This window comes from Camelus bactrianus, chromosome 19, assembly GCF_048773025.1.
Source record: "Camelus bactrianus isolate YW-2024 breed Bactrian camel chromosome 19, ASM4877302v1, whole genome shotgun sequence".
In the NCBI taxonomy this organism is placed as follows: domain Eukaryota; kingdom Metazoa; phylum Chordata; class Mammalia; order Artiodactyla; family Camelidae; genus Camelus; species Camelus bactrianus.
Genome location: NC_133557.1, coordinates 7721722 through 7739335, shown reverse-complemented (window position 1 = coordinate 7739335; position 17614 = coordinate 7721722). Strand labels below are relative to the sequence as shown.

Here is a 17614-nt window from a genome sequence, read left to right as displayed (position 1 = left end):
TCCTGAGTCACTGCGCAACACAGAAGAACTGAGGACTGGCAGTGCAAACCCAAAGCAGGCTCAAGGGCAAGATCAAGATCTCTCTTTTGATCCTTCCTGTTGCCATGGTTCTTGATTCACACACCTCAGTTTACTCATGGAGTGGGTCTTAGCCCGAACTAGTAACTTCACTATTGTTTGCCCAGAAAGAAAGCTTGGCTTTACCTAGAGGCTGTGCTATTCACATGTGGAGAATTACTCCTAGGCTTATTAACTGGTGTTCAACAGGATTCCTGGTTGACAGAGGTACCACTTCTGAAAAATGAGTATCCTTCTTGTAGAGAAGCTGGCACAGAAAAAAAACCAACTTCTCATACAGGGGTTAGCATGGGAGTTAAAAACTTCTTTACAGCATGCAACAAAGCTTAAGGAAATAATAACCAAATTAGGGTTAGTAGTGTTGTATTCTGAAAAAAAAATTTAACAAAAATAAAAACAATAAATAAGTTAACCAGTTTTTTTCCTTCCCTTTTTGACCCTTCCCTTACATACCTCACCCGCCTGAGATTCAGATAGTTCTAGCAGGAACGGAATTTCTGTGTCAAAATTAGCAAAGAAGCTAGTCCACTGATGTTCAAAAGCCACCAAATCCTAGAAAGAAAGTGAAAAAAGATACTGTGTTTGATCATTTAAGGAAGTACTTTGAACACCAGAATTATGAAACTGCATCTCAAAATACCAGACCACATAAATATGTCATTTAAAAGACTAACCGCAGATCTTCAATGTCTGTCCAAGTCTTTTGTTCTCAGATCCACTCCCTATTTCCAGCTGCCATCAAATTTTAGCAGTGGAAGCATGATTAGATTCAGAAAGACTTGTGTTGGAAACTTTGCTCTGCCTCTTACTGGTTGTGTGGTCTTAGCAAGGAAATTAACCTGAGCTTCAAATGCCTTATGTGAGTAACAGGAGGATTATCACTTATCTTACAGAGATATTACAGGAATTAAATGAAATAACCTAGATAAATAGAAAGTGCTCACCACCAGGCCTTGCATACTATAGATCTGCAGTACTTGTCAACTTCTCTGCCTCTACTGTCGGCTAGCCGGTGGTGGCTAAGAACATCTGAGCCACCCCCTTGACTTCCTGCCATTTGTCTGCTCTCTCTAGCAGACACCCATAATGTACATCACTGGCCTCAGGGAAGTCGCATCTGAGACTGTGCACCCCAGTGTGGGTCTGTGCCTTGCCTGCTTGGCTCTGTCCAATCTTTTCAGGGTAATACCAGAATGCTTCATTTTGTAAGCCTCAAAAAAAAAAAAAAAAAAAAAAAGAATCAACATAGCTATTGGTACAGAATGCACTTTGTTTTTCAATTCTATTTAGAAACAAACTCAGAAGTATGTTTCCATTTTAATGGCCTACATGGTGACATCCATTTTGGCTTGGGTCTCTGACAAGAAGCAGAGTTATACAGTTGAGCAGCAGCCATTCTCTGGCCCTGTTCTAGGTGAAAAACACTGTGTGCTTTGGGGGATACACAGAAGAAGACAGGCACTTTGCTCCCAAAAAACTTCTCCAACGGAAGTGGATATGTCAGTACTAATTATCGAATAAGGTGGAATGAATCATTAAACGTTGCTTTCAGCTCTATGCTATGACTAAAATGGAAGACAAAATGAATTATTGCTCAGAAAATAACTATCACTATATAGGAAATATTCATCTATATATTTAAATCTTCCTAATATCCTTGTGTACCTGTCTATGTCCACTTTATAGATGAGGTGACTGAGACAATGAAGAGTAAAGTGATCTGAGGAGGCAATACTAACAAGAGCGAGAGTGAATATACATCTAGGTAAGAGATACCCAACGCCTGTGCACTTTGCACTACACATACCATTCTCCAACTGTTACCCAGCAAAACCAGTGCATCTGTGGAAATGGATACTCTGTGATGAGGTGGAACTGCTTAGTTGAATCTGATGATGAAGAAGGGAAAGTCTATCTTCTCAGACTCCTCAAGGCCAAATCCAGAAGACAGGCCCAGACAGACTTCAAGGTCAGGTAAGCAGCAAAAACTGCAACCCCCAGAAACATGCCACTGTGTCTTGGCCCTTGGCCACAAGGGAAGAACCCTGAACTTTAGACAGACCTCTTGGCCCTAGGCTGCCATCCAGCAGTATCTGCTCTCAGGTGACTCAGAGGGGGAAAAGGAACTTAACTTCAATATTAAAAAGTATTTTTATGAATTACATGATGTAATAAAAGTAAGAAAATGAAAATAAGTAAAATAATGAAAACAACCAGTAAAGACTACCATCTGAAGTTTCTAAGACACAGAAACACAAATTATTTTACAAAGATGGAAATAGATTCTGCTTTCTATTTTTTTCACCAAACATTTTGAACATCTTTCTAAATCAAATCTCAGAGTAGTCTGCATTTCCTCTCTATGGGATTGGACCAAGAAGCACTGGCTCTCTGGCCATCAAAGAGTTGCCAGCAGAGATTGGCCAGTAGGAATTAAGGCCTGTGGGCAGGCCGTATATACCGTTCTCTTTCCACACAGCTGTCCATGACCACTGAGAGTCACTACTGAGTTGCTAAAACAAAGTACCTACTCCTTAGTTTTGTTTGTTGCTCCTCATTGCAAATTGCTCCACCCACCCTGAATTTATTCTTCGAAGTTAAGATGAAAAATTAATGCCTCATCTTTCAATCCAGGAGTCAGCAAATTATGGCCTGTGGGCAGGCCATATATTTTTGAAAATAAAGTTTGCTTAAACAGAGACACATCCTTTCGGTAAAGCACTGTCTATAATGGCATTGTTAGGTAGTTCCAACAGAGCACAGGGCCCAAAGCCTAAAATATTACTATCTACTCCTTTACAGAGAAACTTCAACCTGTCTAACCCTTGATTCCTTTAAAGCATACACCAATTTTTTAACTCTTTTTACACCAGAGAAAGTGCAAAAAGGCACCCTCTGTACTATTTTTCTAAAGTCCAGCCCAATAGAAACAATGTCTTTAGGTGAAAACCTAAACCTTGGACCAGGCAGGCAGCCTTGTTCTCACCTCAGGTGAGGTTTCCTCAGAGCGGAAGAGGTAGTAGCACTTTTCCTGGTCCTCTTCCACTCCCAAGGAGTTCAAGATAGCAATCAGGGAAGCGACTGCTCAATTCTTCAGCTAAAACCAACTAAAATATATCCTGCGTTCCTTAATACATTAGTAGATAACTGAGCTGGTTGTAATATTTACAAGTTAAATACAGTGTGGCTCCTTACTTCTGAAAGCAAACTCTCCAGAGACATAGGATCCATCTTGCTGTAGACATTCCACAGATTCAAACTCACATCCTGCAACTATAACACAAGGGCAAAAACAATCAAATAACTGAGTCAATATCATTAGGACTATCAGAATTATTTTCTGACACTGAGAAGTTACTATCTTGGTGAAAACTCAGTGATTAGAACAATAAATCAAACTTTATCAATTGTATGAGAACCTATACATATTGAAAAATGCTATCCCATTCAAGGAAACTATCTTTTCAGAAACTTTGGTACATCTTCTGAATATCTTCAATGATAGGCATATATATATTTACATACATACAGATATATAATTTTCATCTTTGTTTAAAATCAAAGTTTAATTAAAATAACACATTTCTATAGTTTAAAAAAAATCAAATACTAGTACTAAAGGCTTGTAATAAAAAACATTTAATCCCCTACTCCAACCTTTCACAAGCCTCCACTAGCCTCAATCCTCAGAGCCAACCACGTTGAATTCTTTTAACATTTTCTTTCTGGTAATTATCTCCATATTTTGTAAGCTCGAACCCTACTTCTTGATTTATCAATTTAGAAATTAAATATTGACTTATGGCAAAGATGTAGTTCTTCTATGCTCGTCCCCACTCTCACACCTCTTCTCTACATACACATAACACACTTTAACATTATCTAATATCATATATGACTTTTTTGTTAAACCAGTGGTTACTGTTTATAACATTAAAGACATATTTATCTATATCTGTTTCTATATAATTTACTGCAGGCCAAGTACATACCATATTCCTATTTGCTTTCTTAAACAAATTGTTTTTCCTAGAGCTACCAACAGCTTCACTTTTTTCACTTGTGTAATATTAAAAAAAATCCTACAATTTTCTTCTAACTTCCCCCACTTAATTTGCTGGTATGCTTATATGCGGGTTTATAAACAGCAACACTACTGTCATTTTGGGTCAGTTATGTCTTTGTTGCAAGGGGCTGCCCAGTGCACTGTAGCAGGCTTAGCAACATCCCTGGCTTCTACTTACTAGATGCCTCAACACCCCTCTGTCCAGGCAAACCAAAAGTATGTCCAAATACTGCCAAATGACTTGCAGAGAGGGTGGAGATGGGGCAGCAAAATCATCCCAATTGAGAACCACTGGCCTAAAAGTATTAGATAATCTATCAATTTTTTTCTTCTTGCTTCATTATGGTCTTGCTGTTATGTACGCTTGCTGTGCACGTGTAACTATCATTTTGAGACTTCTCTTTGGTGTCATCCTGGAGCTCTCACATGATGGATCTGGTTCCATTGTTTACTTGTCTCCTTATTTTAACTTCTTTGTTTGCTGGAGCACATCCTCCAATAGCTTCCTAAGAAAGGATTAATGGGAGGAATTTTTGTTTGTTTGTTTTAAAATGTATTCTGTCCTTATGCCTGATTTGTCAATCACTGATGCTCTTTCCATTCTTTTGGATTCTTTAGTCTTCCTGTGCTTCATCTTGGATAGTTTCTACTACTATCAATTCAAATTCACTAATCTTTTCTTTGGCAGGTTAATGCCATCTAGTGTATTTTTCATCTTAGATATTGCAGTTTTCACTCCTACAAGTTCAATTTGGGTCTCTTTTTTTTTTGTCTGTTTCTGTTTAACATGTTCAATCTTTCTTCTAGCTTCGTGAACACATGGAATACATTTAGAGAAACTTTTAATGCCCTTGCCTTCTAATTCTAACATTTCTGTCAATTCTAGGTCAGTTGTGATTACCTTTCAGTCACGTTTTCCCGCTTCTTGGTAAACTGATAACCTTTGGATGCCAGATATTGTGAACTTGCCTTCTTGGGAGCCAGATATTTTTGTATTCCTATAAATATTTTTGTGCTTTGTTCTGGAATGCATTTAAGTTACTTGGAAACTGTTTGATCCTTTCAGGTCTTGCTTGTACAAATTGTTCGGAGGGTCCAGAGCAGTGCTCAGACTAGGGCTGAATGATTATTCCCCACTACTGAGACAAAACCCTCCTGAGGACTCTATCCAATGCCCTGTGAATTATGCATTTTTCCAGTCTAACTGATGAGAACAGGCACTATTCCCAGCTCTGACCCACTGTTCTGGAATACTTCGAGATGTTTTTTTCCAGCAGTTACCTCACACATGAATGTACTGACAATAATCTGTTGAATACTTGGATTGTGGGTCAAGGAATGGGGGGAAGAGAAATCTTGGCAGATCTTGGGAGTTCTGTCTTTGGGCTGTTCCTTCCTCTTTAGTACGCTAGCTCCTTGGCTTCACCAGACTCTCAGCTGCATCTACTCAGCTCAGGAAGTGCACTGAGATCCACTTGGGTAACCCCACTATGCCATGGCCTGGACATTTTCTCAAAGTGCAGCTGATCCTTGAATAACCTGGGGCTTAGGGGCACTGACCCTCTGTGCAGTAGAAAAATCCATGTGTAACTCTTACAGTCAGCCCTCTGTACATGCAGCTCTGCATCCACAGTTCTGCATCTGTGGATTCCACCAACTGTGGACTGTGGTACAGTACGGTACTATAGTCTACTAAAAAAACCTGCATATAAGTGGACCTTTGCAGTTCAGAACCATGCTGTTCAAGTGTCAACTGTAGGAACCTAGGGAAACTGTGAGGCTCACCTCGTGAGAGATTTCTATCTCTCAGGGAATCACTATTCTTCATTGATGTCTAGTGTCTTGAAAACCAATGCTTCACATATTTTGTTTGATGTTTGTTTTGGTTGGGGAAGGAGAGAAATCAAGTTCTTGTTGTCTTATTGTAGGTCACTTATTTTTTCTTCCTGAAAGCTTTTTATGATATTCTTCAATCTTTAGTGCTCAAAAAAGGCATAGAAAGATTTAAGGTTTTTTTCCTTCTCATCCACACTTGCTAAGAGATTTAACTTAAAAGCTTTTTTATTTCTCTTTATCACTGGACATGTTTTACTTATTTTTTTTAAAATTTCTTTCCTTCTTGTATCTCTGCGCCAGAAAGATTCTGGAACTCCTACTTACTGGATATCAGACCTTGTGCATTAGTTTTCTATGACTTTAAAGTTCTTTCTCATATTTTCTATCTCTATGATTTCTAAAATTTGACATTTTTAGATTTTCCTAACTTTACCTCTCAACTCCTCTGTTAATTTTATAAATTATAATTTTCCAGCACTCGTATTTTGCTTACACTCATTTATCACAATATAACATTTGTTCCATGGTTACCAAATAAATTTTACACTTCTCTGAGCAACCTAAGAGTTTTGTCTTAAGTTTTCCTCTATATCTTAAATTATCTTAGAGTCTTTTTTGGGAGGGATGGTAATTAGGTTTGTTTGTTTGTTTGTTTTTAATGGCGGTACTAGAGATTGAACCCAGGACCTTTGTGCATACTAAGCATGCACTCTACCACTGAGCTATACCCTCCCCCTTTCTTTGAGTCTTATTCAATCAGATTTTTTAAAAAATCTTGATCTTTTTCTCTCAGGTTACAGGTATTTAATCAAACGTCTGGTGATTTTCATTGCCTGTTTATATTTTCAAAAGGAAAGGCTGATTGGAAGCTTTCTGCTTTCAGCAGAGCTTGTCAACTATGAGGAAGTTTTTTAGGGAGAGCAGACAGGCAGGAGGCAATTATTACAGGATCCTTATCCCCTCATATTCTAAATTCCAAAGTGTAGAGAGCTTTACGCTCAGGCGTCAAAAACTACACCAGACAATGAGTTCTCTTTGTTTTCTCTTGTTTTTCAGTTTCTATGGAGAACCCTGACCCATTCACCTTGTTCCCTGTTCTTCCTAGGGTGGAGAAGGCAGCTGGTAAATGTCTGGTTGCCTGTCACTTGGGGATGAGGGAGGACAACAAAGACTATTACATAACCTTCAATTAATCCCTTCATTTTTAGTATCACGTTTCCATTCTCTATCCTCTATTTTACTACTTTCTTCCTCATCGATTTAATCTATTTAGTTTCTTCCTCTGCACTCTGGAACAGTTTTACGAGTGTGTCAACTGATTAATTTTGAGGGGGCAATGAATTTGATTTCTATTTATTTTTAATTGAACTATAGTTGATGTACAAAATTGTATGTTACAGATGTATAATACAGTTATTCACAATTTTTAAAGGTTATACTGCATTTATAGTTATTATAAAGTATTGGCCATAGTCCCTGTGTTGTACAATATGTCCTTGCAGCTTATTTTAAACATACTGCTTTGTATCTCCTAATCCCCTACCCCCATGCTGCTCCCTTCCTTCCCCCTCCCCACTGGTAACCACTACTTTATTCTTTGTGCTTTTTTGAGTCTGCTACTTTTTTGTTATATTCATTGGTTGGTTGTATTTTTAAGATTCTACATATAAGTGATACCATACAATATTTGTCTTTCTTTTTCTGACTTATTTCACTTAGTATAATACCCTCAAAGTCCATCCATGTTGTCGCAAATGGCAAAATTTCATTCTGTTTTATGACCGAGCAGTATTCCACTGTGTATATATACCATATCTTCTTTCTCCATTCAGCTGTTGACAGTTGCTTCCGTATGGCTGTTGTAAATAATGCTGCTATGAACAATGGGGTGCATGTATCTCTTCAAATTAGTGTTTTTGTTTTCTTCGCATATATACCCAGGAGTAGAAATGCTGGGTCATATGGTAGTTCTATTTTTAGTTTTTTGAGAACCCTCCATACTGTTTTCCACAGCAGCTGCACCGATTTATATTCCTACCAACAGTGTACAAGGGTTCCTTTTTTCCACATCCATGCCAATACTTGCTATTTGTTGTTTTTTTGATGAGTCATTCTAACAGGTGTGAGGTGGTATCTTACTGTGGTTGATTTGCATTTCCCTGATGATTAGTGTTGTTGAGCATCTTTTAATGAGTCTGTTAGAAAATTCTTTAGAAAATTGTCTATTCAGGTCTTCTGGACATTTTTTAATCAGGTTGTTTGTTTTTGAGGTTGAGTTGTATAAGTTGTTTACACATTTTGGATATTAACCCCTTATTGGTCACATAATTTGCAAATATTTTTTTCATTCAGTAGGTTATCCTTTTGTTTTGTGGATGGTTTCCTTTGCCACGCCAAAGCTTCTAAGTTTAATTAGGTCCCATTTATTTATTTTTGCTTTTATTTCTTTGCTTTAGGAGACAGATCCAAAAAATATTGCTATGATTTACGTTGAAGAGTATTCTGCCTATGTTTTCCTCTAGGAGTTTTATGCTTTCCAGACTTACACTTAGGTCTTCAATCCATTTGGAGTTTATTTTTTTATATGTTGTTAGAGAATGTTCTAAGTTCATTCTTTTATATGCAGCTGTCCAGTTATCCCAGCACCACTTATTGAAGAGACCGTCTTTTCTTCATTGTATATTCTTGCCTCCTTTGTCATAGTTTAATTGACCATAAGTGTGTGGGTCTATTTACATGCTCTCTATTCTGTTCCACTGATCTATGTGTCTGTTTTCATGCCAGTACCATTTTGGTTTTTTGTTTGTTTGTTTTACTGTAGCTTTGTATTAAAGTCTGAAGTCAGGAAGCATGATTCTTCCAGCTCTGTACTTCTCAAGATTGTTTTGGCTATTTGGGGTCTTTTGTGTTTCCATACAAATTTTAAAATAATTTGCTCTAGTTCTACGAAAAATGCCAATGGTATTTTGATGGAGATTGCATTCAATCTGTATATTGCCTTGGTAGTATGGTCATTTTAACAACATCATTTCTTCCAATCCACCTGTTTGTGTCATCTTTAATTTCTTTCATCAGTGTCTTACAGTTTTCCGAGTACAGGTCTTTTACCTTCTTAGGTAGGTTTATTCCAAGGTATTCTATTCTTGATGCAATGGTAAATGGTATTGTCTCTATAATTTCTCTTTCTTATAGTTCTTTGTTAGTATATAGAAATGCAACAGATTTCCGTGTATTAATTTTGTATCCTGCTTTACTGAACTCACTGATGAGCTGTAGCAGTTTAGAATTTTCTATGTTCAGAATCATGTCATCTGCAAACACTGACAGTTTTACATCTTCCTTTCCCATTTGGATTCCTTCTATTTCTTTCTCTTGTCTGATTGCTGTGTCTAGGACTTCTAATATTATGATGAATAAAAGTGGTTAGAGTGGACATCCTTGCCTTGTTCCTGACCTTAAAGGAAATGCTTTCAGCTATTCACAGTTGAATATGATGCTAGCTGTGGGTTTGTCATATGAAGCCCTTATTATGTTGAGGTATGTTCCCCCTATGCCCACTTCCTAGAGAGTTTTTATCATAAATATGTTGAATTTTGTCAAAAGCTTTTTCTGCATTTGTTGAGATGATCATATGGTTTTTATTCTTCAACTTGTTAATGTGGTGTATCATGCAGATATTGAAAACTCCTTGCATCCTTGGGATAAATCTTACTTGACCATGGTGTATGAGCCTTTTATTGCATTGTTGGGTTTGGTTTGCTAATATTTTGTTGAGGATTTTTCCATCTAGGTTAATCAGTGATACAGGCCTGTTTTGTGTGTGTGTGTGTGGTGATATTTTTGTTTGGTTTTGGTATGAGAGTGATGCTGGCCTCATAGAATGATTTCAGAAGTGTCCCATCCTCTGCAATTATTTGGAATACTTTGAGAAGGATAGGTGTTAACTCTTACTTAAATGTGTGGTAGAATTCATTTGTGAAGTCATTTTGTTCTGGACTTTTGTTTGTTGGGAGTTTTTAAACTACTGATTCAATTTCATTACTGGTAATTGATCTGCTCATATCTTCTATTCCTTCCTGGTTCAGTCTTGGGAGACTGTACATTTCCAAGAATTTGTCCATTTGTTCTAGGTTGTGCATTTTATTGGCATATAGTTGTTTGTAGTAATCTCTTAGAATCCTTTGTATTTCAGTGGTGTTGGTTACAACTTCTTTTTCATTTCTGACTTTATTGATTTGGGCCCGCTCCCTTTTTTTCTTGATGAGTCTGGTTAAAGGTTTATCAATTTTGTTTATCTTTTCAAAGAAAAAGTTTTCAGTATCATCGATCTTTTCTACATTCTTGACTGTTCTGAGTTGTTGATCTCTTAGTTTCAAATGCATTTTACCAATCTTGTATTTGTACTCTCCTCCCCTTATGATTACTGCTTTTGATATATTTTACATCTAATTATTTTGTGCATCCTTTACCTGCTTGTGTTATAAATGATTTTACTACTTTTGTCTTTCAGTCTTCCTAGTAGCCTTTTGTTTGGATGATTTCTTACCTTCATAATTTTCATGTTTCTAGTTGTGGCCTTTTCTTTTTGAGAAGTTCCTGTAACATTTCTTGTCAAGCTGGTTTGGTGGCACTGAATTATTTTAGCTTTTGCTTGTCTGTAAAGCTTTCGATCTCTGCATCAAATCTGAATGAAAGCATTGCTGGGTAGGGTATTCTTGGTCATAGGCTTTTTCCTTTCATCACTTTAAATATATTGCAGCTGCAGAATTTCTGCTGAAACGGCAGCTGATAGCCTTATGAGAGTCCCCTTGTATGTTATTTGTTGCCTTTGCTTTGCTACTTTTAATATTGTCTTTAATTTTTGCCATTTAAATTACAATGTGTCTTGGTGTGCTCCTCTTGGGGTTAATCCTCTATGGGACTCTCTGTGCCTCCTGGATTTGGATGACTTTTTCCTTTCCCAGGTTAGGGAAGTTTCCAGCTATTATGTCTTCAAATATTTTCTCAGGCCTTTTCTCTATTTTCCTTCTGGGACCACTATAATGCAAATATTAGTGCACTTGACGTTGTCCCAAAGGTCTCTTAAACTGTTTTCAGTTATTTTCAATCTTTTTTTTCCATTAAACATCAGTGATTTCCAGTACTCTGTCTTCACAGGCTGCAAGATTGTAGTTTTCTTATGTCTGGTATCTGTCGCCTGGTGGGTGAGGCTGGTCCTAGAGGCTAGAGCGGGCTTCCTGAAAGGCAGGCTGGGACCCAGGGGATTCTGGGGCTGGTGCCTGCCCGCTGGTGAATGGAGTTGGGTCCTGTGCTCTCTGGTGGGCAGAACCATGTCTAGAGGTGGCTGTGGGCTCAGGAGGTGTTTAGGCAGCCTGTCCACTGACAGGTGGGGCTGTTTCCCTGCCCAGTTAGTTGCTTGGCCTGAGTGTCCCAGCACTGGCACCTATAGGCTGTTAGCTGGGCTCAGGTCTTGGTACTAATAAGCTAGAGAGAGGATTCCACAAATGGCACCCACCAGCACCAATGTCTACATGGTAGAATGAGCACCCAGGAAGGGCTGCTACCAGTGTCTGTGCCCTCAGGGTGAGGTACAGTTGCCTCCTGCCTCTTTGAGAGACTCAAAAACCAACAGGTAAGTCTGGCCAGGCTCCTATCAAATTACCATTCTTTCCCTGGGTCTGAGTGCATGTCAGATTTCTGCATGTGCCCTTTAAGAGTAAAGTCTCCATTTTCCCCAAACCTGCAGGACTCTAGAAATTAAGCCCCACTCACCTTCAAAGACAAATGCTCTGGGGGATCATCTTCTTAATGTAGGACCCCCACCTCCCCCACTACGAACTGAGGAGCCAGACATGGGGCTTAGAACTCTCACTCCTGTGGGAGAAACTCTGCAAGGTAATTATTCTCCCGTTTGTGGGTCACCCACCTGGGGGTGTGAGACTTGACTATATCATGAGTCTGGCCCTCCTACCCATCTCGTTGTCATTCCTTCTTTATGTCTCTAGTTGTAGAAGATCTCTTCTGATAGGTTCTGCTCTTTTTCATTGATGGCTGTTCTGCAAACATTTGTGATTTTGGTGTGCTCAGGAGAGCAGGTGAGCTCAGGGTCTTTCCACTCCACCATCTTGGCCAATCTCCCTGATTTCTATTTTTAAATGCAAATTTTAATTCTACTAATGAAGTTTGAGACTTATTACAATATTTCCTTATATGTCATCCATCTCCCTTTTAAATTCTGCTTACTTTATCTCATTTCTCTTTTTACAAACTCCATTCTTAGAAAGTATAAAAGATTTTTTTTCCCCTCAATTTTTATTTTATTTCCTGGAGAAAAACTTTTTTAAAAACATACTGATCTATTCTTGCATCTCATATGCTATGGTCTCTTTCTTGCCTTCTATTGAATTTTTTCGTTAAGTCTTATTCCACCTTTCAATACAAAAATCTTATGTTTGTCCATAAAAAGGTGAATCAATGCTCACTCTAGGGTTATTCTCTTTATTCAGAAGTTCGCTTTTAGAATCCTCCCCTTGGGGAGTTGGTTGATGTAAATGTACGTAACCAGGTCACATAGTTCTAGCAGCTGGAGAGTAAGGAGGAAGCTGGAGGCAGGGAAAGCCCTAGCAGAGGAACTTCCCTGTACTGCTTTCAGGAAGAAAGAGTTCTCTATATTCCTAACTCAGTTTGGCCTGGCCTAAATACCAAGTAAATCCAATGTGAGTCTGGCTTCCTTTCTCATGCTGGCACCTACCACAGCAAAGACAAAACATCCTCTGAGTAATAACTTTCTTCTGGTTATGGGCATGCAACAGAAGAGAAGTTTAAAAAATTATGTTATAAGTATTTGCAGTTCTCTTCTTAAGCTTTCAGAGGAGGCAAGAACTCTTCTGTCTCAGACAGTTATAAGGCCTTCAATATGTGAATCAGAGAAGAAGAGAGTATAATGGCAGAGCTGACCAGTAAGCCAAATTGCTCCATACTGTAAAGGACCAGGAAGGATGGGATAAGGAAGAGAACTGAGGTTGGGGGGAGTGAGATGGAGATAAAAGGTATCTGAGAGAATGAAAATTAGCAGCTACAGAGAATGGCAGGATCTGAAGAAAGGGATCTTGAGAGAAGACTTATAGTAATAACTTGTACCATATGTTGTGTGATGTTTTCTCCTCACTGCCAACACCACCCCCTAAAAACACCACCCTGTAGTAAAAATCTACATTAACTTAATAAAGGTTTTTTTTTTTGGAAGGGGGTTTTGTTTCTTTGGGATTTGACTTCATGGTATGATGCACCTTAAGGCAGGAGCCAGAGGCCTGCCCTATCTGGGCTGCAGCAATTGTGCAGCCTCCTAGTACACTGCTTTCCAGCGCTAATCTAGTGGTAGCCCAGGGGTTAGGAGCACAGGCTTTGCCTTCTTTTTTTTTTTGTGGGGGCGGGGGGAGAGGGGATGATTTGATTGATTGATTGATTGATTGATTGTACTAGATAATGTACCTAGGACCTTATGATGCTAAGCATGCACTCTACCAGGCTTTGAAGCCAGACTTTCTAGACAAAGTCCCAGCCCTGCTACTCACTGGCTACCAGCTCTGTGACTCTGGGAAATTCATTAACCTTTCTGTAAAACAGGAGCGGTAACAGTACCTACCTCAGAGGGTTACTGTATTAATTAAAGTAAATCCATGCAAAATGCTTAGAACAGTGTCTGGCATGTAGGAGTCACTGTAAATGCCTAGTTTATACAATTAATTAAAAATAATTATTACCATTATCACTAAAAATTTTAAGCTTCCTCTCTACCTTGTACGGCCTGCCTCCATTTAAGCTCTTATTCTTCTAAATTAGAGAGCATTATTGCTGATTATCAGGGGCAGCTCCCACAGTCTTGCTGAACTTCTGCTACTTGTAGTCAATGTGAGAAAACTGGTTCTGAAGCAGGAAAAGTGGACTTCTCTTCATCCATGTAGCCCAAGCTCCTTTACATTACAGAGTGTGCCAGGTAAGCCTCCATTCATTTCTTGGGACACTGCTAGTTCTCAGAAGGACGCGTAGGAATGAGCCCTGGGCCTTGCTTCCAAAGGTGCCACTTACTCTAACCCTAACAGTACGCCCCCATTTCTAGCATGTCAATGCTTCTTCTCCCTGGTTCCCTGGGTTGGAGGCAGGTCATCTCAGTGGGGGTCCTATGGAGGCACGTAGATACCAGGTCATCCTCCCTAATGTGTACCCTGGATGATCCCCTCTCCCAGTCTCATTCATTAATTTACTTAACAAATATTATTGGTCATTTTCTAGATGCAAAGAATTCTGAAATAAAAGATACTGTTCTTACCACAAAAGCTAACCCTTTCACTCCTCTAGGACACAGTACTTACACAAAATTCTGCACTGTCTCTTTCATTGCTCTTGAAAAATTAAATTACATGAATTTCTGAGATATAAACAACAACAAGAAGACTGTTTTTGTCTCTAAGAACTTCCAGTCCAGACACCAGGGGTGGATGTGTGAGTGGGTGTGTGTGACAAATGTGTGTGACATAGTACAATAAAAATTAAAAGAAGAGTCAGCCTACGGTGCTGCAGTGAACTCAGAATGAGGAAAGGAGAGGAAGGAGGACAGAGAGGAACTCCAAGAATAAAGGACACAGGAGCTCAGTTTGGGGACAAGCTTAAACAGCAACTATTTCCCATTTCAAGTCTTTTAACTTGCTCCATGCCCTTTGGAGGTCGCTGCCAGCTTTTCAGAGTGTTATACAGATGAACACCCACCCTGTGGACCTTCATAAAAACAGCCCAACAGCAGATAAAAACCAGGGATACTGCTTTTCATACGTACCTCGTATTTCATGGTAAAAAATCCATCCCCTCCAATGCCCTCAAGTGCAAAGGCCTGTACAATTGGCCATTTCTCCACTACAAACATATCAAATATCTGCAGGTGACCTAGAGGAATCAAGTACAGCATGTATCAAATACCGTCCTGGACACAGCAGTCTAAACCCGATCTAATGTGGCCAGACAGCATCATTTTTCACGAGTTCACCACAGTCTCAACCAGCAAAATAAAATTGAAACAGATAAACTGGTTAGATATTAACACCAGAAACACAAAAATGAAAGCCAAAGAAAACAAACCATAATAAACAAGTTACAAAGATTCAGATTTCTCTATGGTGTATCTTCAGATTCTGGTTTCCTAAGTAAATAATTAACTAAGTAAATGAATAAATAGTGGCCTATTATATCTGACTTGTATCACTTAGTGGATATAATTATTAACAGACCCAAACTTGGCTCCTCTTCCTTAAGAACATAGCTAACCAAGTCCCTCAAGGGAAAATTACCAAATCAAAGTTTTTCCTTTCTTAACAACAAAAGCTTCAAAGGACAAGGTTTGTTTCTTTTTTAAATAAGATATAAGCACTGCTAGAGATTAACAAGACCATAGAAAAAATCAACCAAACCAAAAGCTGGCTTTTTGAAAAAGTAAATAAAATCGACAAACCTCTGCCCAAACTCACAAAGAAGAAAAAAGAGAGAGCACAAATTAGCAAAATAAGAAAGGAAAATGGAGAAATTACAACAAACAAAATAGAAATACAGAGTATCATACGAGAATATTATGAAAAACTATATGGAACCAAACTGGATAACCTAGAGGAGATGGACAAGTTTCTGGAAACATACTGTCCACCAAAACTGAATCAAGAAGAATCTGAACACTTGAACAATCCGATCACTAGAAAGGAAATAGAAATAGCAATTAAAAACCTCCCTACAAATAAAAGTCCAGGACCGGACGGCTTCACCGGGGAATTCTACCAAACATACAAAGAAGAACTCATACCAGTCCTTCTCAAACTCTTCCAGACGATTGAAAAGGAGGGATTACTCCCAAACTCATTTTATGAAGATATAAGCACTGCTAAACTTGTTAATTTTTTCCCTGCATTTTTATACATTATTTTTGAGCCTCACTGACAGAATATTTTTAACAGCTACCCAAACTACTATTTCTCATTAGCAAGAGGCCCCACATCTACACTCTCTGTATAGCTGGCGCAGAACAGACAGCAGCTGCAGCTAACCTCGCATCAGTTCTTCTGTCTGACTGCTGGTAGCCTGCGGTGTTGCTGCAGAATCTGTAGTTACCAACATGAGCTTGCATAGGAAAGTTCCCAGATTTCATTCTGCTTGATTCTCTTCTGACTTTAGCAAAAATAGATCAACGGGCTTCCCAGCTGAATGCCTCCACTGAAAGGAGAAGGAAGGACATTCGATTCACATACCATCCAAGCAAGGCTCTAAGATGTCAGATACGTACCTTGGGAGCTGTAAGGGATGCCAATTCTACTACAGTCTCGAACCATGTCCACAAAGCTGGCAATTTTAAATTCTTCTGCAGCTTCCTCATCTTCATACTAAAGAAGGAAATGGAAAGGAAAACAGGCTATCATGAGACAACATACGAAGTCCCATATTTTCTCTGCATTTTTACCAGTGGTCCCAAAATGTCCCAAGAGGGTGTTTTTAAAGCCAATGTTTTGTTTGCTGGTCAGAAACACTTGTCATTCCCTTCCTTATACCACACCCAGAAATAAGCTCAAAATGGATCAGAGACCTAAATGCAAGAGAGAAATTTGTCCTCAAAAATCCCCCAAATGCTTGTATGGAAAGAAAGGTTCTTGAGCCACACTGGATCATAATTTTCATGAAATCCTAAATCTTAAATCCCAATTTGATTTCCAGCCAAACCCTTGAAAAGGGTCCAAAGGGAAATAGAAACAAATAGCAAGAAATCCAAACACGGAAATGTCACAGAGCTTATTAAGTTCTCCTGGGGCAGTTCCTAGGCCTGAGAGCAAGGATCCAGTCGTGATGAAGAAGCAGGGCAGAAAGGTAGGTTTACAAGCCTGCTCTTAGGTTCCAATTTGAAGAGTTCTCTTTTTGTCTCCCTTAGGCATGCAATTTATCTATAAGGTAGCCTCATAATGAAATATGAGAAGTTTCACTAAAACAAATAAGCTTTTTTGTAACCACATTTTGCAATTTAACTTTTTTAAGATCTGGCCTCCTGTTCCACATCTACATTTTCCTCAGAGTGTCCCCAAGCGCCTAGTCTATCTCTTCTCACCTCATTTTCTGTCATGCAGTAGAAATGCAGGTTTCTCCAATGTGCTACATAGGGTAAGAGATAGCGATAGTTTACAGGATTACAGTACAGATGGACACTGTCTGATTTGATCAATATAATCACATCTGCAAGAAAAACAAAATTAAAATACAAGATTGTCAGAGTCATTTCAGTTAGACATCTTCTGCCCACATAATCAGTAAAACCATCAAAACCACTTCAGAAACAAAACTCTAAACTGAAAATGCTTAAATCAGGCAACATGCTTCAAAGTGACTGTAGAATATCCAAGTGTGGACAGCAAGGATTTCCTTGTCCCCATGTAATGCTTCCACCACCTCAGCCTTCTGGTTATGGCAATGCAGGCACCGAGTAAGTCAAAAGAACAGCCTTCAGGGTGTTTTGCAAAGTTCAACAGAGTAAAATCTGTTGTACCAAACTCAGCTATGTAACACTGTGGAGATAAATAGCAAAGGAAACTCCACAGTCAAAAGCCACCGAGG

General features: G+C 38.8%; 1 protein-coding gene across 2 annotated transcripts in view; it reads right to left on the bottom strand.

The window, feature by feature from the left end:
- Positions 1-17614, bottom strand: part of DNAAF9 (dynein axonemal assembly factor 9) — a 107948-nt gene that overhangs the window by 69511 nt on the left and 20823 nt on the right. For both annotated transcript variants that reach the window (XM_074346995.1, XM_074346996.1), the window contains exons 4-8: positions 17112-17236; positions 16302-16398; positions 14814-14920; positions 3274-3351; positions 532-630 (exon numbers count right to left, since the gene is read on the bottom strand). In XM_074346995.1, the coding sequence (XP_074203096.1) occupies positions 532-630; positions 3274-3351; positions 14814-14920; positions 16302-16398; positions 17112-17236 (506 nt within the window). The remainder of the gene's footprint in view (positions 1-531; positions 631-3273; positions 3352-14813; positions 14921-16301; positions 16399-17111; positions 17237-17614) is intronic.